The sequence below is a fragment of the Mustela erminea genome, chromosome 4 (assembly GCF_009829155.1).
Source record: "Mustela erminea isolate mMusErm1 chromosome 4, mMusErm1.Pri, whole genome shotgun sequence".
NCBI classification, from domain to species: domain Eukaryota; kingdom Metazoa; phylum Chordata; class Mammalia; order Carnivora; family Mustelidae; genus Mustela; species Mustela erminea.
Genome location: NC_045617.1, coordinates 118,086,551 through 118,110,094, shown reverse-complemented (window position 1 = coordinate 118,110,094; position 23,544 = coordinate 118,086,551). Strand labels below are relative to the sequence as shown.

Below are 23,544 nucleotides of genomic sequence, written 5' to 3'. Positions count from 1 at the left end.
CAATGAGGCAGGCAGAGAGAGAGAGGGGAGGAAGCAGGCTCCCTGTTAAGCAAAGAGCCCAATGCGGGGCTCAATCCCAGGACCCTGGGATCATGACCTGAGCCAAAGGCAGAGGTTTTAAATCACTGAGCCACCCAGGCACCCCAAGAATTTTAAAAATTTTTAAGTAATCTGTACACGCAATGTGGGTTATCAGACTTACAACCCTGAGCTCAAGAGTTGCACACACCACCAACTGAACTACCCACATACCCCAGATTCTTTAAGGCTCTGAAACATATGAAAAAATGCTCAATTTATTCACAAGAGGAATTAAAATTATAATATAATAACACTTTTAACTTAAAAGATTGAAAAGATGAAAAAGCTCTCTTTTTCAAAAGATTTTATTTATTTACTTGTCAGAGAGAGAGAGAGAGAGAGAGAGAACACAAGCAGGGGGAGCAGCAGGGAGAGGGAGAAGCAGGCTCCCCTCTGAGTAAGGAACCTGAAGCGGGGCTTGATCCTAGGACCCTGAGATCATGACCTGTGCCAAAAGCAGAGGCTCAACCCATTGAGCCACCCAGGTGCCCCTGGAAAAGCACTCTTAAATACAATCACAGGAGAGGGATATTTTTGTAATATTTTTCAAAATGATATATGCAAAGCTCTTTAACCTAGTAATTCCAGTTCTAGAAATCCATCCTACCAATAAATGTGCCAGTTACCTGCATGCTTCAGCATCACTGGCATAACAAAAGACAGGAAACAATTGACTGAAGACTGGTTAATATATTGAGGTACATCTATACATCTATAGAATAAAATACTGTGCAGTATTGGGAAATAGTTTCAGGAAACATATGTTAATATTTGCATTTGTGTGGCCTATCTCTGGAAGAGCATGCAAGAAACTGGTAAGGGGGTATGTATCTGGAAACACACTTCTGTTCTTTTCTAATTTTGTACCATGTGTACTTATTAGTTATTCCAAAGTAAATAAACAAAATACATTTTAAGTTCAAAATATCTTAAGAGACGGGGCGCCTGGGTGGCTCAGTGGGTTAAAGCCTCTGCCTTCGGCTCAGGTCATGATCCCAGAGTCCTGGGATCGAGCCCCGCATTGGGCTTTCTGCTCGAAGAGGAGGAAGCAGGCTCTCCTCCTCTCTCTCTGCCTGCTTCTCTGCCTGTTTCTCTGCCTATTTGTGATCTCTGTCAAACAAATAAATAAATAAAATCTTTTAAAAAAATCTTAAGAGAAATTGAAAAATATAAATAAAATAAAAATAAAAATAAAAAAATATATTATTCATAAAGTAGATTTGCAAACACTATGAGTTTTTAAGATATATAAGAGTTCAAGGGCATGTCAAGCTCAGGTAGGCATTTGGAATTTTCACTTGAGACCTAAGGGAATGAGGGTAAAAAATAAACTCTCTCAGTCACTTGGCACACTCAGAGGAAATGTGTGAAAAGCACTCTTTCCAGATAACACGGCCCATAAGCAAGACTCAGGGGAGATACACTTTGGAACTTGGAAGTAAAGTCACTCTCTGAGTCCTGGAAAACAGACAACTCTAAGTCTTTAAAACTGAGGGAATTTAATTCAGAGAATTGGTTTATATAGGGGTTGGCAGAGATACAGCGAAACAGAGAAAAGTGAAGTAGCCTGGAGACATGCAATAGCAAGAAGCTACTGGAAGAACAGAAGAAGGACATCTTGTTACCAGAGACCAGGCCTAGGATCATCTGCTAGAAGTTGGAGCCCAGCAGGTGGGTGGAGACAGCCTGATACTAGGGATGAGGTGAGGTGGTGATAATCTGCCTATTTCCTTAATCTCTCTAATTTCCAGAAATGCATCCCTTAGATGTTGCCCAGCAACATCTGGTTGGATTCAGCCTGGAATCCAACCAGCGCAGGAGTCCAAGACACAAAGCCTTTATGGCATCATTCCCCACTGACATACTGAAAAGAGCAAGGGAAAGGTGAAAAATGGTTTGACGGTAAAGCAGCCCCAATATTAGCACAGAGGGAAATCAGGGGGGAAAAAACAAAAACATAGTTGACAAATCTAATCCCTTTGAGAAGAATCAACTCAGGGTGCCTACACAAAGATGGGTTACTAGAACTGCAACATTAAGGCCCAGATATTTTCCACAAAAATTCCTTTAGAGCTGGTTTGTCCAAACTAGGCTCTAACCCTGAACCATACTCTATGTCTGATTATGTCTCTTAAAAACATTTAAATCTAGAATGACACTTTCTCTTGACTTCGTGAAGGAAAGAGGTCATTTGTCCTATAGAATATCCCATCTTCTGAATCAGTTTGCTGTCTTTTGCTTTACTTTAGCTTGATCCTCTTGCCTATCCCATAAACTTGATTAGATCCAGTTGAAACATTTTTGGTAAAAATAGGTAATAGTTGATGACATCTATTTAACGTTGGCATCCTAGCAGGAAACATGTAATATGACTATCCCACCATTTATAATGCTAAGATTTACCACTGTTAGAATGATGAAAGCCTGATAATTTCATTGCACAGTTAACTTTTAAGACCAGGAAGTAATCTTTGTGGTACACCTAACCTTGTGAAAGCTAGTTTTTTCATTTGAAACATGAATAATAGAATTGTTCTTTTTTTAAAGTTTTTTTTTGTTGTTATTTTTTAAGATTTTATTTTTAAGTAATCTCTACACCAGAGGTGGGGCTCAAACTCACAACCCGGAAATCAGGAGTTGTGTGCCCTACCTACTGAACCAGCCAAGCACCGGAATTGTGAGTAATAGGATTGTTAAATAGAGGAAATAATGCATTCAAAGCACCTAGGACATAGTAAACATACAAATAAAGCAGCAATTATGATTATTTTGGTTGCAACCCCACCAGCAGAGAATATGAAGAAAAGAATCAAAAACTCTTCCTTTCCATTCCCAACATTTATTTCTCTTTTCTGAGAGGATGGCCATTTTGGAGTCTCATAGACAGGCTGGACGTTTGGCCTTGTTACTAAACAGGTCAGGTCTGTGGACAAGATAGTAGTAGTATCAATTGCCCTTTATGTAAATTAAATGCCAAATGCGGAGGGCTTAGTATGTTCAAACATTGCACTATATACTTTACAAACATTTTCGCATTTAATTCTTTCTTACACCTCACAAGCAAGAATTTTTATCCCTATTTTCCAGATGAGGAAATTGAGGCTCAGAAAGATTAAATAACTTGCTCAGGCAGCACGACTTGGACGCAGGAGATGGCACCTGAAATTGGGAATCCTACCATCTCCTAGGGTTGAGACTCAGAAAAGCGTAAAACCGATTGCACCTGGCTTTAAGAAACCTATTATTTCTCAGTTGTCACCTTCTCAGCAAGCTTTCTCTCTCTTAAAGTTGAACTCCTCTCTTCCCTGCTTCACTCCCTCATCTCTACGCCCCCGGCACTTGACTCCACCTGACTACATATTAACTTGATTGTTATTCCCAACCCCTACTGCCTACTCCATGAGGGTAGGGATCTTTGTTTTGTTCACTGCTGACCTCTCGGCATTTCTAACAGTGCCTGGCACACACAAGGAAATGCTTATAAAATTGTCGAAAAAACGACTAACACGCTGCCGGAAGCCTCAAGGATGGAGATTTCAGGGGGCGGGGATTGAACCTTGCCGGGGTCCTTCGTACATCCCCCACCCCCACCCCGCCTTCCGCCTAGCTATAGGCCAGGAGAGAGGGAAAAAAGCCCCGCCCTTCGTTCGGCCGCCGCCGCGGCTAGCGCAGCGCAGCAAGCGGATTGGATGACTGGGTAGGGTTTCTGGAGTCGCGTTTGACTCATACATTCCGCGGCGTCGGCGCTTACTGTGTGCGTCATTTCCGGGCGGCGCGGGTCGGAGTGGGCAACGGCCTGCAGAGCAACATGCCTAAGTGAGTGGGGCCCCGAATCTGTGGATGTTCTCGGTCATGGTCGCTAACTGTGTCCGAGTGGGGTGGTGCAGAGAGGGTTCTAGCTCTTGAGATTTTCCGGGAAAGGGGAGGATGTGGGGAAGGGAGCCTGGGAGTTGCAGATACTGCCCTCTTGCAGTGTCGGTAGGTCGACTCGGCCCAAGGCAACAAAAAAGCCTAGTTTCTGTCAGATTGCTTTATCTAATGTCTTGGAAACATGAATAGGTCTTTTTATAATTTGCCTTCATTGAACAGCACTCCGGTGGATGGGCATCTGTTAACTGGTGGTCGTCTTCTCTTTTTCTCTGTTTTCCACCTCTTTCCAGGTTTTATTGTGACTACTGCGACACGTACCTCACCCATGACTCTGTAAGTAGTGTCTCTTCTCAGTTTCAGAACACTTTGTGCTTAACAAATTAGATTTTTTTTTTTAGGTGTAAATTTGGGCTTTTCATCCTGTTAAGGTTTAAGTGCTCCTGCCTGGAGAAAATAATCTGGATTTTGTTTCCTCCATTTTTCCTGTAACTGTTTTCATAATTCGTAGTTATTGATCTTCCAGCAATTACTGTTTTCAGTTGAGAACCAAATAATAATGCTTTAGCAAGATAGAAAGTGAAAAAAAAATTTTATGGCACAAAAAGTTTCCAGGGACGTGTTCTAAAGTTTAAATACTTGATTGGGACAAGGCACTCAAACGTTTTTTTGACTAAACTGGAAAGAAATGCCTAAATTTGAAACCGAGTACTGTGCTTTGATTTGATTAAAAACTGTCAAATAACAACCAAGATTGAGCATTTACTATGTGTCCAGATGCTTTACATGTATCATTTTGTTTAATGTTCATATTAAGCCTAAGAGGTTAGTATTATCTCCATCTTGCAGAAGAGGAAACTGAGGCAGAGTATGGTTAAATGATTGTCTAGGTGTTACTAAATCAGTTGTACAGAGCTGGAAGGTTAGCCTAAGCAGTCTAACTCCAGGGCTTCTCTGCCAGCAGCTCTCAGACTTTTTTTGTCTCCTGATCTCTTGCCACTCTTTTTTTTTTTTTTTTTTTTTTTTAAAGATTTTATTTATTCATTTGACACAGAGAGATCACAAGTAGGCAGAGAGGCAGGCAGAGAGAGAGAGAGGAGGAAGCAGGCTCCCCGCGGAGCAGAGAACCCGATGCGGGACTCGATCCCAGGACCCTGAGATCATGACCTGAGCCGAAGGCAGGGGCTTAACCCACTGAGCCACCCAGGTGCCCCTCTCTTGCCACTCTTAAAAACTACTGGGTCATTTAAAAAAATGAGTTACGCCAGTTACGTTTGTTTAGTTAGTAATATTTGCTGTGTATTTGAAATTAAAACTTAAAATTTAAAAAATACTGATTCATTTGAACGTAACAGTTTTTTAACAAAGTTTTTACTTGTTATACAAATAACATTTTAAAAGTGAAAAATAGCTATTTTCAAAAAGGAAAAAAGTATTGTGAAGAATGGTATTGCTTTAACCTTTCTGTAAACCTTTGTAATATCTGACTTATTGGAAGACAGGTGGATTCTTCTGCATTCAGTTTGTTGCACTATGTTTTGGTTGAATTATATGAAGAATCCCAACCTCACATAGATGAGTTGACAAAAGTAGGGTACTTTACCAGCCTTTTTAGATAATTGTGGACATTCTTTAATACTTTATATTACTGCATCCAAACTAGTTGCAGTGTGGAATCTGAAACTGTTTCAGACTTTTCATACTCTGTTACATCAAAATTCACGGATCTGGGGGTGCATACGTAGCTCAATCATTTAAGCATCTGACTCTTGATTTCAGCTCAGGTCATGATCTCAGGATTATAAGATTGAACCCTTCCATTCTCTCTCTACCTCTGCCCTTCCCTGTTTCCACCCCTCAGCCCCCGGCAATTTCAGTGATCTGCTTTGCACTTTGAGTGAATCTTTTACCAGACGAGATTTTGTAATGTGCTTTGGTCATTTGGAAAATGAATATTGGAATATTGGTTCACTCAGTCATACAGGTATTCCATGTGTTGACACATTTGATTATGTAATATAAAAATTCATATTAATGTCACAATCTAATCAGAAGGGGACTTTAAGTATTGGGAAGCTGACAAGCTCATGGTAGTAGATAAGGTTTTCTAAAATTCTGAGTTTTGTTCGAAAGCTCAAATTTTATCCTTGGCAATAAATACTACCAATTGCTTCCTTTGAAGTGACAGGCTCACTTCACTTATTTCTGAGAAGTCTGAATCTCCTGTTTGTTTCTCAGTCTGTCAAGTAAAAATGATGTTACATCAAAGAGGTAGCCGGTAGAACTTACAACTTGAACTATTTGCAGTCCTGCTTTTCTTTGAAATAGCATCATATTTTGGCATGCGGCTGAAGTACTTTGTACATCCCATTTTGTACCCAGAATTTTAAAAAGACGTGGGGACTCCTGGGTGGCTCAGTGGGTTAAGGCCTCTGCCTTCAGCTCAGGTCATGATCCCAGAGTCCTGGGAACGAGCACCTCATTGGACTCTCTGCTCAGCAGGGATCCTGCTTCCTCCTCTCTCTCTGCCTGTCTCTCTGCCTACTTGTGATCTCTGTCTGTCAAATAAATAAATAAAATCTTTAAAAAAAATAAAAATAAAAAGACATGAACTTAAGAGTTGAGGTTTAATAGAATTAAAAATTTTGCTGCTTCATCAAGGACAGTTTCAGTGAAACTGCCCACCCGCCCCGGTGAGAGCAGTGTTGAAAAATACAACGACCCCTAATACATTGGGATGCCATTGCCTTGATTCATTCTAAAGTGCCAGAAGTTTGACATCATCTGTGCAAATGACAATACAGTGGAAAAGGAAAGTATGTCTTAACATCATTATGGAACTCCTTTGACCTTGCAGACCCCCTGAAGGTTGTGTCTGAGACACCCTTAGCTGCCTGTGAGCCACACCTTGAAAACTATAGCTCTGTATTTGGCTGCCTCTGCAGAAATGTCATTAAACCGGAGCTCCTGATCATCTTGGCTTCTTGAATAGTAGCTGCAGGAACCCTAGCCAGATGTTCAGTATTAATTTGTGGAACATGTAAGTAGGATGACTCCTCTTGAAGGAATAATAGATTTGAATATTATTATAGATTGTCCTGAATGGGACTCCTCCAATAAGTTGGTATCACAGTAATTTGCCTATAGAGTCTCAGTTTTTATTTTGTTTTGTTTGGTTTTTTTTGATCCTAGCCCCTTTGACCCCTTATCATAATTTTCTAAAATTGTTAGTGAGTAGGTAATGCTTTTTAACCATTTTATAGCTTATCTTGCTAATGCCAACATTCAGAGAATAAAAGGATCCCTTTATAACAAATGTCTGTTTCTGAGAAATGTCAGGAACCCCTATAGAAAAATTCCATAGTGATTGAAGCAGTTCCCTGTGGTGGACTTTGAAATGCAATAAACATTCAGGACTGCAGCTTTTGAGTTTTTGCTGATTTTTAGGCATGATTTTGTTATAAGGCTCGAGGCCTTGTTGTGTTATGTAATCGGTCACTGGAGAGTCAGGGAACAAACAGTATTTTGAAATATAGACCATGAAAAGACAGTCTGTGGTTATGTGATACTGGTCCTGTCTGCTGCTACTGAAGGCGTCCTGTGAAGAGAGGTTCTGTTGGTAGGAGGTAATTAGACAGCCATGAGGAGCATCTTGAGTAAGGTCTGGACTCTAGGCCTTGGTTTGCTACTTACCAACTATGTGTTTTAAGACAAGTCTTTAAGCATAAATTAAAGATAATAGGCTTGTGATTTTTAAAATCAATTTAATTGAATTTTTTATATATACATATATATATTTTAAAAAGATTTTTGTGTTTATTTGACAGAGAGAGAGATCACAGGTAGGCAGAGCAGCACACAGAGGGGGAAGCAGGCTCCTTGCTGAGCAGAGATCCCTGATGCGGGCTCGATCCCAGGACCCTGAGATCGTGGGCTGAGCCAAAGGTAGAGGCTTAACCCACTGAGCCACCCAGGCGCCCCAATTTTATTGAATTATATTTCGATTAAATGCATACCTTTTAAGTATGGTCTGATAATTTGGCAAATAATTTCCATTTGGTGTATACATGAGATACAGAACATTTCCATCACCCCAGAAAGTTCCCTTGTGTTTTTTTACCTTCTGTCCCCTGCACCCTTAGCCCCAACTGATCTGGTTTTTATTATGAAAGGTCAATATTAACTGGTTTTAAAACTTCATATGAATGGAATCTTAGGGTATATACTCTGTGTATCTCACTTCTTTTGCTGAGTGTATTGTGTGGTTTTTTTTTTTTTTTTTTTTTTTTAAGATTTATTTGAGAGCGAGCGGTGGTGGGAGGGGCAGAGGGACCAGCATACTTAATGTTGAGCTGGGAGCTGGATGCGGGGCTCAATCCCAGGGCCCCGAGACCATACCTCAACTGAAGGCAGATATGTAGCTGACCGGGCCACTCAGGTGCCCTGAGCATCCTTTTGAGATTCATCCACCATTGTGTGAATTAGTGATGGGTTCTTTCTGGTTAATATTCCATTGTACCACGCACATGTGATTATTAGGATGATTGAGACACCGCTTATAAAGTACATAGCATGGTGTTTGGCAACACTGCTTGTAAAGTACATAGCATGGTGTTTGGCATGTAGTGTTAAATAAATGTTAACTTAAACAAATGGTTAAATGTGTGGAGTTTCGCTTATGTCAGTTTTACCTCAGAAAAGCTGTTAAAAAAACCAAAGGATTAGTGAGCTAGAGACAAAAGTCTATATGTGATTCATAGTCTATATTCTAGACCCAAAGTCATTTAAAAGAAGATATTCTTATAAACAGTATACTTTAAATATATGTAAGCTGTATTATTTTGCTATAGAATAATCTAAGAAAGGGCATTAAAATGGCATTGTGTTCTAGATCAGGAGTTTGCAAACTTTCCCTTCAGTGCCAGACTGTAATTATTTTAGGTTTGTGGACCATATAGTCTTTTTCTGCAATGACTTCTAGAGTAAGGACAGGACATAGATAATACCTGAACAAATGAATGTGGCTGTGTTCTACTCCGTTGTTTTACAAAATCAGGTGACTGGCCCATGGGTCATAGTTTGCTGACCTCTGGTCAGTGGATAAATATATAAATTTATTTATAAATGACCACAGTGCATTGTTGGATAATGTTTGTAAATCATGCTTCAGCACCCAGCTAAAGCTGCTAAAGGTAGCCAGGCTACCTATATATAAAGAAGGGCTTTATAAAATTTCTGATCTGGAGAACTTGTTTCTGTGACCAATATGACCTTTTTTGTCTTATAGCCATCTGTGAGAAAGACACATTGCAGTGGTAGAAAACACAAAGAGAATGTGAAAGACTACTATCAGAAATGGATGGAAGAACAGGCTCAGAGCCTGATCGACAAAACAAGTATGTTTCAGTCTCTTGTTCTGTTGTGGGAGAATGGTCCCATTCTTTCTCATCCTTGTCTCTCTGTTGTTTTCCACAGAAGAAGCTCATTCTGAGTGATAAATAGGAGCATTCTGATGTGTTTAACGAAAGAATTAGAAGATCGTTGGTTTCCCAGGGAATATAAGAACACATCAATAGTAATTATTGAGGCTAGAGCAATCAGATGTTGATTAGATTGGGAAGTGGGGCAGAGAAGAATGAGTTGCCTAGTATTTCTTTATTGACATGGACCAGGTATTGTAGCAAACTTATGTGAAACCTCCTTTGTAGTGATCATAAGTTTATTTTATTTTTTAAAGATTTTATTTATTTGAGAGAAAGCACTAGTGCACAAGCAGGGGGAGGGGCAGAGGCAGAGTGAGAACACAGGCTCCCCACTGAGTAGGGAGTCTAATGTGGGGCTTCCCAGGACCCTGGGATCATGACCTGAGGTGAAGGCAGATGCTTAACCAACTGAGCCACCCAGGCACCCCTGATCATAGTTTTTATAACTATTTCCCTTTTATAATAGGAAAATGTGGAGGTGGATTTATAGTTACTTTCAAAGAGTTTGAGAGACTTTGAGTTTCTTATTCCTGTAGTCCTGACAAAGATACTCGGTTAAGACGGAGGTAATGGATGTGACAAAGTAACCTGAGTATGTTTCAGACCTCTGTTGGACATGCCATGCTCTTTTTGTTTTGTTTTGTTTTCTGTAGGCTCCCAACGCAGGGCTTGAACTCATGATCCTGAGATCAAGACCTGAGCTGAGATCAAGAGTCAGATGCCTAACCACCTGAGCTACCCAGGCCCCCCTCTTTTTGTTTAATTTGGGAAATATTTGTGTGGCTAGTTGAGTTCAAAACACTGATAGAAGATGTAGCATTTCTATGTTAGATCATGCTGGTGTATTTTAGACATGGCCTTTTTCATTTTCATTTTCATTCAGAGCTGGCGGGCAAAAGTGGGCTTTGATTGTGTTGCAATTTTAAGAAAACAAAGCTTATGTAAAATACCAAAAAAGGAGGAAGACGGGTTAATGAAAGAACCTTCTATGGCTGACCCCCACCTCTGATTTCCATCACCTCGTTGCAACAGTGTTGTTTTGTTTATAACAGGTTCTCAGACTTAGTGCTCTTGGCCTTTGGGACTGGATGATTCTTTGTTGTGGAGCTGTCCTGTGCATTGTAGGCTGTTCAGTAGCAGTCCTGGCATCTACCCACCAGATGCCAATAATATTTCCCAGTGATGACAACCAAAAATGTCCCCAAGCATTGCCCAGTGTCCCCAAGAGGGTCAAAATTGCCTTTAGTTGAGAGCCACCGAATACCTTCATCTTCTCCCTTTCTCTATCCTGAATTATTAAAGAGCAAATCTTGGACATTGTCCTGTTTCATTTGAAAAAATACGTTGTATCAGGCTCCTGGGTGGCTCAGTTGGTTAAGTGTCTGCCTTTGGCTCAGGTCATGATCCTGGGGTCCTAGGATCAAGCCCCACATCAGTCTCCCTGCACAGTGGGAAGCCTGCTTTTCTCTCTCTCTCTGCTGCTCTCCCTGCTTTGCTCTCTGTGTCAAGTAAATAAAATCTTTGGAAAAAAGAAATCTATATTATGATGTAATCATTTTTTTCTATTTGAAAAGATGTTAGAAATTTCTTGGCATTAAAGTTTAGAACCGTATTCATTTAGTTATTTTGTGGATGCAGCAGCAGAATTTAGGATGAGTAAATGTTTTTGATGGAAGACTTGGAGGAGAGAAGGCAAGCCCTCGGGGACACACCATGTGATGTTGATGTCCATGATTATGTTGGCTTTGAGTCCACTGTTGAGCCGATGGCTTAGCTACTCCCTCTTCAGTCTTTACAAGTTGTCCTTTTGCTTGGGTTGTGGGAGGTGTCATTTTGATTGGAAAAGCCCTTGTTGGGATATGATCTCCTGTAGAGCACAGGCTCTATTCAGAGGCATATGAGTAGCTAGCTGTGCATAAATCTCCACTTCTAAAAGTCATCTTTTTGGATCTGGTCTTTAGGAGTTAGCAGTGATTTACTTGCGTAATTTGACCTACATTGCGCTGGTTGGGATGGAATGGGGATAGGTGGGGTATCCTTAGGCTGCAGATTGCAGTGACTTGGAAAATACTTACATTTAAGAAATAACTTTTATGAGTGTACTTTTTATTTTTATTTTAAAATTTTATCTATAGATTTACTTAATTTTAGTTCTAGTATAGTTAACTATGAGTATGTATCTTAGTATTTATGTGTGACTTCTTTGTAAAGCCACTTATTAATTATCTTTAATTTCTTTTGTCTTCATTTGTGCCTCATATTCATTTGTGCCCTGAAAGAAAAAAGTTGTTGTATTGGACATTTTTTTAAGATGATAATCTTCTTCGGGGCAGATTCTTGCTTTGAAATCTTTATTTCTCATTCGTGTCTCTTAGCTTAGTACATTAATTTCAAAACTACTAAACCAAAATGATGTGAGGTTTTACAAAAAGTCTGGTCTTTGGGCAGGTATCACACATTTCCAGATAAAACTGTGAATGGTTCAAATTGTAAACAGCATCTACAGATTAAAGAAGTCTGCATCTCTTTGGTAAGACATTGGTAATGGGAGGTCTTCATTCCATTCTCCCATAGATCAGCCACAGAAATGCTGACTAAATAAAAATAGGTTAAAAAACCGAAATCAGTAAACAAATTAATTGTAATGTTTGCTGGTAAATACCTACGGTTGATTTAAAACTTCTAGAGGCTGTGATGTAATAATCTTAAATGAAGTAAAGTGAAATAATTGGGACCGTTAATGATTTAAAAGAAAATGGTTATTTTGGTTAGTGAGTTGTTGAGTTCTTATTCACTGTGTGTTGTTTTTTCCTTACTCTGTTCAAAGCCGCTGCATTTCAACAAGGAAAGATACCTCCTACTCCATTCTCTGCTCCTCCTCCTGCAGGGGCAATGATCCCACCTCCCCCCAGTCTCCGTAAGTTTATGAAGTTTTCTTCTTAACAACCATAACTTCAGGGCAGCAGATAATCTGTTGATTTTGTTAGATTACCTCACAGTTGACTTTTGAATGCTCATGTACTGAATATATAGATAGTAAATGAAAACAACTTCAGTGGTATCATTTCTAAAATATATTAAGAGTTAGATAGTGTTGTTGCTAGGATATTGTGTTTGTGACTTCCCAAGTGGGTCTGATACAAATTGAATGGAAAGGTCAGAATGTACCTGTGATTAGATGAGCTCATGTATGAAGCTCATTATTATTATTATATTAGGTAAGCTAAAATATTAATACATCGATGAGTACATTACATCATTTACTTCCGTGAACCCAACACTGGAGGATTAAAGTAGTAGATAAACTCTTCAGTCGTTTTTCCTATTTTCTAACCCACCTAACACCAATATATGTACCTTGGGAAAGACAGAATCAGACATTTGAAAGTGGAAGGGATCAAAGGCCTCTCCTCTCTATGAAGGTTTTTTGTTTCTGAATGACAGAAGGAAAATAGAGTAATTAGGCCGTAAGTTCCATGGCTCTCCTGAAAAGGCTCAGATTGAAATTGAATTCAGAAACCTAAACTTGGTCTTGTAAGTAACCCTGGATATAAACTTGGGGAAGTAGGCTATTTATATAGTTGCACACTAATGCAGGTCAGCCACTAACGGCCCACCAAATCTTTCTTGGGCTTCCGCCATCCTGGGACCAATCAGGCCTCGGGTCACAGTGGCTCTCAGGTTACTTCTCTGTCCTAGTCTGTATTTTGGCTGGCTGGCACCCAACCCCATTATTTTAATAGTAGAATGATTTATAGTATGAATGTGCCATAACTAATCAAACCATTTTCATATTGTTGGACATTTAAGTTGTTCCAGATTTTTGTAAATATACTGTCAAGAATATCTCTGCATATACATCTTTATCTTCATAGTTCCAAAGAATCTTTTAAAGATTTTGATTTTTTAAAAAACGGACCTGGGATTAGGTGCTTGTGGCTTTAGTTTGACAGAAACTCTACAGAAAGCACAATATTTTTAAAAAAATAAATAAATAAACTTCTGGAATTTTTTTTAACTTGGGAGAACCTGACTTGATTTTATATTTCTGTCGAGGCAGTCTTGTTCTTGTTTTTTGGACATAAAGTTTCGTGGAATAATTATGTTTGCTGCTCTGCTCTTATATAAAAGAAACCATAAGAAGTCTGTTGTTCCAGAACTTGGACTTAGACTATGATGCCCCACTAGTTTCATAGAAGAGAAAATATTAATATGTAAGCGTATCTTAACCTCTGCCCCCATTTGTTACTCTAGCGGGTCCTCCTCGCCCTGGTATGATGCCAGCGCCCCACATGGGGGGCCCTCCCATGATGCCCATGATGGGCCCTCCTCCTCCTGGGATGATGCCAGTGGGACCTGGTAAGTTTGAATCTCTTTCCTTTTAGGATGCTTCATTGTGTTTTAGTTCTCTGTTTCAATAGGATTCTTAGTTCACCGTTAAACATGTTATTGCAACAAATTATATTTGGCAAATCTGTAATGATAAAAAGAAATATTTGTTTTACCAGTGTAACTGGATGATACCCAAAGACCTTGTACTACTAAAAACAGGATAAGGCTCCTTTTTTTTTTCTTCTTCTTCTCCCTCCTGCCACTTACTTGCCTCCTCCTTACTTTTGGCCATTTATAATGGAGGGAAAAGTAGATGAGTTTGTTCCAAGGGGAGATAAAGGGGAGGGTAGGTAAATACTTCTGCTGCTACTTTTCTCTGTTTCAGTTTGAAGCAGAGTACAAGCAGGGGGAGTGGCAGGCAGAGGGAGAGAGAGAAGCAGACTCCCTGCCAAACAGGGAGTCCTCGAAGGCAGACGCTTAACAGATTGAGCCACCCAGGCACCCCCCCATAATGCATTCTTTACCAACTTTATTTTCATTTTCTTTCATGGTTAGAAACCTTGTGAGGCAGTCTAGTTCCAATCTTTTATGATCCCTTCGCCTACCAAATTCGTGAGCACTTCTTGGGGTGATTTACTTGAGGTTTTCTAAATACCTACTTAGTTTTCATGGAAACAGTTCTTTTTTTTTTTTTTTTTAAAGATTTAATTTCTGTATTTGACATAGAGTGGGGGGTTGAGAGAAAGCACAAGCCGGGGGAGTGGCAGGCAGAGGGAGAAGCAGACTCCCTACTGAGCAAGGAGCCCCATGTGGGGCTCGATCCCAGGGCCCTGGGATCAGGACTCAAGCCAAAGGCAGCTGTTTAACCACCTGAGGCACCCAGGTGCCCCAAACAGTTCTTTTTTTATATTCATTTTATTGATTTGCAAAACAAATTATGTAATTAGAGTAAATACAATGACCATAAGAAACCTCCAACTCAGCTGGTAAGACAAGGTACAAAAAGGTATTACAGTAGCTTCCTAGGCAGAAGCATTCAGTGTGCTCGCTGTGGGTATCATTTAGAGGGATATGAGGAGAGTCTAGATAAGATTTTCTGCCTTACTGGCTTCTGACCCAAAACAAAGTGACTTACATGGCTTCTTTTGCATTCTTAAATCAGGGTCACAAATTCAAATTCTTAGAGGGGTTAGGGATGTGGTGAACTGGTGAATGCATGAAACACCTAAAGAAGGCTTCTAGAACTCAGCTCCAGCCTGCTATTGACATTTGATAATTCAGGTTTGGTGTTGCCAGTTCTCCTGAGTATTTTATTGTTTTCAGCCAAGACAATAATACAATTATCTGAATTAAAATAATTTAACTAGTTGGGGGTGGGCAGGGTTAAGAACGGGTTGGGATAAGATAGAAGGTTGGCCAGGGATAAATAAATACTGAAGCTGGATGATGGGTACATGGATGTTCTTTATCCTCTTTTTTTTCTATTCTTGTGTATGTTTGAACATTTCCATAATAAAAAGTTTAAAAAAGAAATCTAGACTTACTACTTACTAGTAATTAGACTCTTAGTTGCCACTCTTGGCAACTAATTACAGTTAAATGTACTGTGGAGACTAAAGTAAACAACTTTTCAGATGCCTCGTTTTCAGTCTTTGGTCCAGATGAATTTCCTCTAGGAAATGCTGAATATAGGTTATGTTAAGTTGGGGTTTTTAAATAAGATACTTAGAAGTTTAGTATTATTCTCTGTTCCTGTTGGAAATTGAAAAATTCTGTACCTGTTGTGTCTTTTCATATACTTGTGTTTTACTTCTTGTGAAAAGGCTGTATTTGGCTTTGAATATAGTTTTCTCTTGAACCATTTATCTCAAGCCGTTAATCAAAATGGTTTAATAAGTAATTATGTCAATTTTTATATTTAAAAAGAAGACCTGAAAATTATGAGGCATAATAGTAAAATGAATACCCGTGAACCCACCACTCAGCTGAGGAGGTAGAATATTCTCAATTTTGTGAGGCTGCCTATAATGTTCCTCCTCAACCCCCACCTTCACTTGCCCTCCCTGCCCTGGCTCATTCACTTGGCTGGTATATTGATGGGACACTGCAAAAAATTCCTTAACAGTTTCTAACATGCATTAGAAAAATCAGATTTTCGTGTGTGCACTAATTGTTGTAAATCACATTATTGCCTATTTTTCTTGACTTGAGCTAAGTATGGTTACTAACAGGTTCTCAGCATGGGCCTCCTGCTCACCTTTCCTACAACTCCGAACAAACGCTTAGTGGTAAGATTGTCCTCTGTGCCTGTGTACATTCATGAAATAGCTCCTGGTTATATGGTGGGTAGAACTGATTTAAAATGCTGACTGAGTAACTTGTAATTAGTTGTGAATTTCCCTGAGTTAGAAAAGGTCAATTTAGGGAACTAGTGTCCCTGGTGGTTTCTGGAAAGCAGTCTATTAATAGTTTCCCCCTTACTATCATTAGATCATGATTCCCATACGGTTCTTGTGTTGACCTTCGTTCTTTGTTTGAGAATGTCTACTTTACAGATGTGATGAATTTGTTGCATTTCTTCTGTCAAGTATGTCTTTCTTCCAGCATTTTGCAGGGGGGGGCTACTTTTTTGTCTTTAATTGAAGTCCCATCAAGCTCGCTCATAAATAGTATTTTCTGACTCTCTTTTTTCCTTTTCTTTCTTTTGTCCTGCAGCTCCTGGAATGAGGCCACCTATGGGAGGCCACATGCCAATGATGCCTGGGCCCCCAATGATGAGACCTCCTGCCCGTCCCATGATGGTGCCCACTCGGCCAGGAATGACTCGACCGGACAGATAAGGAGAGACAGGAACCTCTTTATATTCATTTTATATTACTTGTTCTACTTCACCAGGAGATCATGGTGCTGTGACTCTGGGTGTTTTTTCACAGCAGGACAAGGAAGATTTGCTTGCCCTTCCTATCAAAGAGAGAATAGTTTTTGCAGGGGAGTAGTGGGACAAAAAAAAAAAAAGTAATTTTCATTTGTATTGTGAAATGTGAAAATAAAATTGTCAGCTGTTTTAGTTAAAAACCTGTTCCCTTTTTTCTCCCCTCGTAGTCCTTGTGCATTATAAAAGAGATGAAGTCTTCTGGTTGTGTTTCTCTAGCTTGTTCTCTCTGTAGGATGCCTTCTGCATGACATTCTTTTTCCTCAGCTATAGTGAGTCCCTTTGGACACCCTGCTTTTATTTAGAAAAGTTTTTGTGCAAGACCTGGTAAACCTAACACTTGTAGATTTAAAGTATCAACTTTTTGTTGATTAAAACAATAAACAGAGGACGCCTGGGTGCCTCAGTTGGTTAAGTGGCTGCCTTCGGCTCAGGTCATGATCTCAGTGTCCTGGGATCGAGTCCCACATCAGGCTCCTTGCTCAGCAGGGAGCCTGCTTCTCTCTCTGCCTCTGCCTACCACTCTGCCTGCCACTCTGTCTGCCTGTGCTCACTCTCTCTCTCTCTGACAAATAAATAAATAAAATCTTTTTAAAACAAAAAACAATAAACAGCACAATCGGTTACTTTTTCACATGAACAGCATTTGGTGTAGTAAGTGGAAAATTTTAAATCATTTATGCTGAAGTAAGGAAAAAGACTTTCCAGGCTCTGTATGTCAGCTAAGGATGGCAAGCATTGCCTTAACCTCAGCTTCTCCTTTGTCTTAGTTCCTCTTTTTCTTGGGCTTCAATAATCAGAAAACTTTCTAATAGTAACAGTAAGATTAGGCAGATTTCCATGATACAGAAGTTGTTTTCAGAATGTCATTTGTTATATCATTAGGCTATAATAGTGGGATATTTTCAGAGAAGCATGTAGAAAGTAAGCCCCTCGCACTGTTTTTATTCTGATCAGTGTATAGCCCAGGCTATTTCACCTTGCAGATGGGAGTGAAAATTGTTAGAATCTTCGAGGAGGCCAATTCAGCAATATCTGTCAGAATTACAGTACCTTTGATTTAACATTTCCATGTCCCAGAATTCATCAGACACATAGATTTGCACATGTACAAGATGATGTCTGTACAAGACTATGCATTGCAGGAAAAGACAAGGAATAACGTAAGATGTCCAATGAAGGGGGACTGATTTATCAAGTACGATACATCCACAAAATGGCATATGCCAGGCAGGTGAAAAAATAAAGAAGCTCTTTGTACCGATGGGGAAAATCTCCAAAACACACATTGTACTGAACCTTGATTTGTTCAAAAGGTATTGTTTGCCACTGTCATTATTTAGAGGAAAGATCTATATGTTCCTGTGTATGCATAAAGGATCTCTAGAAGGACAGGTAAGCAACTGGTAATACTGGTTGCTTGTGAAGAGTAAATGGGACAGGGGTAAATGAGAAAGGCTTATCACCTTTTTGTATCTTTTGGATTTTGAATCATTACTTATAAAACAAAACTGTCTTTGCTATCTGACATTATTGTTACAGTGATGTTATGGCAGAGGGTGCCCTAAACCAGCAGTTAAGACCTACCTGGCTGATGATTAGAATCATGGGGGATCTTTTTAAAAATAAAGACTCCAGATTTTGATTGAATATATCTGGGGTGAGTCTTAGGAAATTGGTATTTTGGGGAAGCCCCCTGGGAAGTTTTGCTTATTAGTGGGTTTGGTAATCTCTTGGGATCTCTTCTACTCTGAAATGTAATACTGGATGTATGTGTGTGTCTATAATTTTTTTTATAGATTAGCTGCTAGAAATTTATATGGCAAAAGGTGGGTAGCTTTTTTCCCTAGAAACTTGAAGAAAAGCTAATTTAGGCAAATAAACAACCTTATCTAGGTAAACAAGAGACTAGAAATAGAGATCCTGAAAGATGATTTTATGCTCTGCCTCTGTAAAAGCTGAGTTGACGTCCTTATCTGAGTCTTTGCTAGGACTTCTTATTGCCTTTTAGTTTCTCATTGTTACATGTTTTAAAGAGGACTTACCAGAAATTGATAATTTATATATCTGACTTTTAGGACTCAGATTTGTTATTAAAATCTTCGCAGACTTAAGATGGGGGAAACCTTGCCAACTGAGTTTACATGTGACTAGCAAGTTTCTGGTTCACGTGGCTCCGTCAGGCTCAAGCTGCAGAGGGTGTCTTTTGTATATACACAGAAAGCTCACAGATAGCTATTTTTTTGTTGTTGTTGTTTTGTTTTGTTTTAAAGATTTTATTTATTTGAGAGAGAGAGAGAGACAGAGTGAGAGAGCATGAGAGGGGAGGTCAGAGGGAGAAGCAGACTTCCCATTGAGCTGGGAGTCCGATGTGGGACTTTGATCTGAGGACTCCGGGATCATGACCTGAGCTGAAGGCAGAGGCTTAACCAACTGAGCCACCCAGGGACCCGCTATTTTGCCTCAGGTACTTAGGAATAACCCAGGTCTTCCTAAAAGGAAGCTTTTTCCAAAGTATGTTTTTAAGGTTGACCGTCCATTCCAGAGACATTTCTATTTTTTTTTCTTTAATGATTTTGTTTTTGGGGTGTCTGGATGGTTCCGTCAGTTAAATGTCTGCCTTCACCTCAGGGCATGATCCTGGGGTCCTGGGATTGAGCCCCACATAGGGGTTTTCTGCCCAGCAGGGAGCCTGCTTCTCCTTCAGCCTTGGCCCCTTCCCCTGGCTTGTTCTCGCTCTCTTTCTCTCGATCTCAAATAAATAAAAAATAAATAAGGATTTTGTTTTAAAGTAATATCCACACCCACTATGGGGCTCAAATTGACAACCCCAAGATTAAGAGTCCCATGCTCCACTGAGTAGCCAGGCTCCCAGAAACATTTTTCTTTGAAGAAAGTATTTTACATAGTTTTAGAACAAGAAGACAATGATTTAAAAGTTGAGCACACTTCACAATGAACATAGTAGGAATAAATAGTTCGAATAAGGTTCTGTCTTACTACTAAGTCAAATTGTTTACAATTAATTATTATAAGACCTTCCTTTCTAAGAGGCTGCGAAGAATACAGACTTACTGCTCTTAATCTATGTCTTTAAACATCTGGTTTTAGGGATGCCTGGGTGGCTCAGTTGGTTAAGCAGCTGCCTTCAGCTCAGGTCATGATCCCAGCATCCTGGGATCGAGTCCCACATCGGACTCCTTGCTTGGCAGGCAGTCTGCTTCTCCCTCTGCCTCTGCCTGCCACTCTGTCTGCCTGTGCTCACTCTCGCTCCTCTCTCTCTGACCAAAAAAAAAAAAAAAAAAAAAAAAAAATCTGGTTTTAATTGTAAAATGGCAACTGTCATGTGAGAAATTGTATAGTACAAACACAAGAATGCTCCTAGATCTCAAGAATCGAAGTTCATGTAGATGTGGGCTAACGTACTTGCTTCCTTTTCTGTGGGCAGATCCAGAGTCAGTGGGAGTGCAGCTGAAGTCCAAGCTAACGTCATTTCCACTGCCTCGGCTTTACTGGTCTGTCAAGATGCCAGTCCCCTTGATTCCCAGCTGCACGAGAAATGGGATCCTTGCATAGAACCACAGGCTAATTTGGTCATCCTGTATGGAAAAAGTCCAGTGGTGATTAAGTGTTTGTCCCAATTAAATAGCTTCAGTCAGATGGTATCTTTTAGGCTCCTAGATATATTTAGTGAACAAAAGAAAGAAGCCTGGCCTGCCTTAGATTTTTCTGATAGAAGTGTCCTGAATAAATGTTAGCTAATTGGGGTCATTTCTTTCCCTCCCAATTGAAAGCTTAAGGGTTAGATTTTCTGGCATAGAATCAATACAGCATCTGAAATAGTTCATCAGGCAGGTGCTGGAGTAAGATAATGTTATTATCTTATCCTTACTCTTCAGGCTTTAGTGGGGGTTGGTGTGGATTTCTGACCTAATGAAAAGTTGGCAAATGCTGTACAAAGAACATTTATGTACCTTTGACCACAATCAGCTGTTGTTAGTTACTGGCATTTCACTCAGTTCACTAGAGTATTTACATCCATGTTTTCTGCCACTCCCTCCCTCTCACTATATATATGTATGTCTGTATTTTTCCTGAACCATTTGAGAGTAAGTTGCTTATATCATGCCTTTTACCATAATACTTAAGTAGGTATTTCCTAAGAATAAACACATATTCTTATACAACCATGGTTTAGTTATCAAGTTTAGAAGATATAACCTTGACTTAATAATTTAACCTGCCAACCATATTTCATTTATATCCATTGATCCAACATTGTCCTTGTATTTTTTTTCCCCTTTCCTGTACAGGATTCTGTCTAGAATTATGGACTTTATTTTTTAGTCAGAGCTCCTTAGTCTCCTTTACTCCAGAACAATTCTTAGCATTTGTCTTTTATAATACTGACAGTCTTACCACCTTTTGTTCAATATATTGTTCCTCATCCTCATCCTTGTTTTGGGCTTGCTTGATGTTTCCTCATGATTACATTCTGGTACTTGTCCTTAGTTGTATCCCTAGAATATCACATTTATAAGGCAGGCACACAGGGTCCGTCTGTCCTTCATTGGTGATGATAATTTTGATCATCCATCAGAGTGTTGTCAAAGTTCCCCATAGTTGTTCTTGTGTATCTTTCCTCCCCTGCCAATTAAGAGAATCCCATTGACTTAATGCTTATCTAATAAGACTGAATACAGCATAGGAAATCCAAGATCCCAGGATGCCTGTGTGTCTCAGTTGGTTAAGCGTCCAGCTCAGGTCATGATCCCGGGTCCTGGGATGGAGCCCTGCATCAAGCTCCCTGCAGTGGAGAGTCTGCTTCCCTCTCTTCCCCTGCCCCTCCACCCTGCTCATGCTCTCTCTCTCAAACAAATAAAATGTTAAAACCAAAAAACAACAAAAGGAATCCAAGACTTTAAAGCCCTTTGTAAGGATTAATCAGCTTTCACAGTGACACTGAGAAGTCTCCTAATCCTTTCCCACTTTCGTCTGTACATCATATCCTAATAACTTTGGGGGAGATGGTTGTTTAAAGAAGTAAAAAGAACAAAGAATTTTACCTCTATTCTCAAATGCTATGTTTTTCTTTATCCCTTTTATCTCTTAGGCCTCTGCTTGTGGAATGAAGCATGTAAAGAGGGACAAAAAGAAGAGTAATACAATAGAGCAGAGAGTGGCAGACAGAATTACTAATAGCTCCCACCCCAATATTGGTTACTATCTATAATAATAGAACTCCTAATTTTTTATCTGCCTTCATGTATCTGCAATGAATAGCACCTTTGCCAGAGCTTCTGGTTAGGGAGGCCATGTGGTAGGAGAGAACATGCCTTGTTTCCCTGCCCGTTTTATTTCCTGTTGACCAGAAGTGGATATAATGTTTGTTTGAAATGCAGGCAGCATCTTGGAGCTTCCATGAACGGCCCACCTTAAGACTTCTTTTACATGAAAGGGGATATGCACATTTTTTACTGAAGTCATGTAATCATTTTTGAGTTTTCTGTTACATGCAGCTGAATCTAATCTGACTGATAAAAAGAGATGCTCAAGGAAAAGAGTGGTAATTGATTAATTTGTGCTGCTACAAGTCAGTTAAAAATACCACTGTTGTATGGTACATGGCCACGAAATAAGGGACATAGGGAGTGCCAGATCAGGGATGACTCTGGGGGGAATGCCATGCGGATGTCTAGGGCACAAGCTGTCCAGGTAGAGGGTATACCAAGTACAAAGACTCTGAAGTGGAAGTTTACCTAATGTATTAGAGGAACAGCAGGGAGGCCAGTGTAGCTAAAAATAACTAAAACTTTTGAGAGTGATGGATATGTTCATTGTCTTGGTTGTGGTGGCAATTTCACAGGTGTGTATACATGTCAAAACTTTAAAAATTGTGTATTTGTTATATGTCAGTAATACCTCAATAAAGTTTTAAAACATCACAGCTACCACAAACTAGAAAACTACTCTCAAAAATCCTTATAGTTGGGGCGCCTCGGTGACTCAGTGGGTTAAAGCCTCTGCCTTCGGCTCAGGTCATGATCCCAGGGTCCTGGGATCAAGCCCCACATCAGGGCTCTCTCCTCAGCAGGAAGCCTGCTTCCTCCCTCTCACTCTGCCTGCCTCTCTGCCTACTGGTGATCTGTCAAGTGAATAAATAAAATCTTAAAAAAAAAAAATCCTTATAGTTGGTAATAACCTGTCTTTGCTATTTAGCAGTCAGTTAAATCAATTATCATGATGAAGAACAGGTTAGTAGTTGCCAGGGGTTAGGGTGTTGGAGTGAGAGGAGCAGGAAATTAATATTAAGGAGTAGCATGAGGGAAATCTCTGTGTCTTGATTGTATTAGTGCTTCTACAAGACTACATGTGTAACAAAAGGACAGAATTATACACACACACCAATATAAGCATACCTTGTTTTATTGTCCTTCACTCCATTGTGCTTTGCAGATATTGTGTTTTTTTTACAAATCGAAAGCGGGTAACAACTCTGTGTTGAGCAAGTCTGCTGCTGCCATTTTTCCAACAGCATTTGCTCACTTTGTGTCTCTGTGTCACATTTTGTTAATTCTCTCAGTATTTAAAACTTGGTCATTATTGTAATACTTGAATTGCTGCAAATCTCATAAAATTTTAACAGATGAGTTGCTTCTTCTTGATGAGCAAAGTATTTTCTTGAGATGGAATCTACTGGTCAAGATGCTGTGGAGATTGTTGGAATGACAACAAAAGGTTAGAATATTACTTAAACTTTGTTGTTAAAGTAGCAGCAGAGTTTGAGAAGACTGACTCCAATTTTGAAAGTTCTACTCTGAGTAAAACACTATCAAACAGTGCTGTCTG

At 39.7% G+C, this 23,544-nt stretch overlaps 1 protein-coding gene across 1 annotated transcript; it reads left to right on the top strand.

Annotated features, from left to right (window-relative positions):
- Positions 1 to 3,800: 3,800 nt before the first annotated feature.
- Positions 3,801 to 16,838, top strand: SNRPC (small nuclear ribonucleoprotein polypeptide C). Its single transcript, XM_032340575.1, has 6 exons — positions 3,801 to 3,897; positions 4,242 to 4,284; positions 9,236 to 9,344; positions 12,259 to 12,348; positions 13,686 to 13,790; positions 16,479 to 16,838. Exons 1-6 carry the CDS (start codon positions 3,890 to 3,892, stop codon positions 16,601 to 16,603), a joined length of 480 nt encoding a protein of 159 aa, XP_032196466.1. The 5' UTR covers positions 3,801 to 3,889; the 3' UTR covers positions 16,604 to 16,838.
- Positions 16,839 to 23,544: the final 6,706 nt, after the last annotated feature.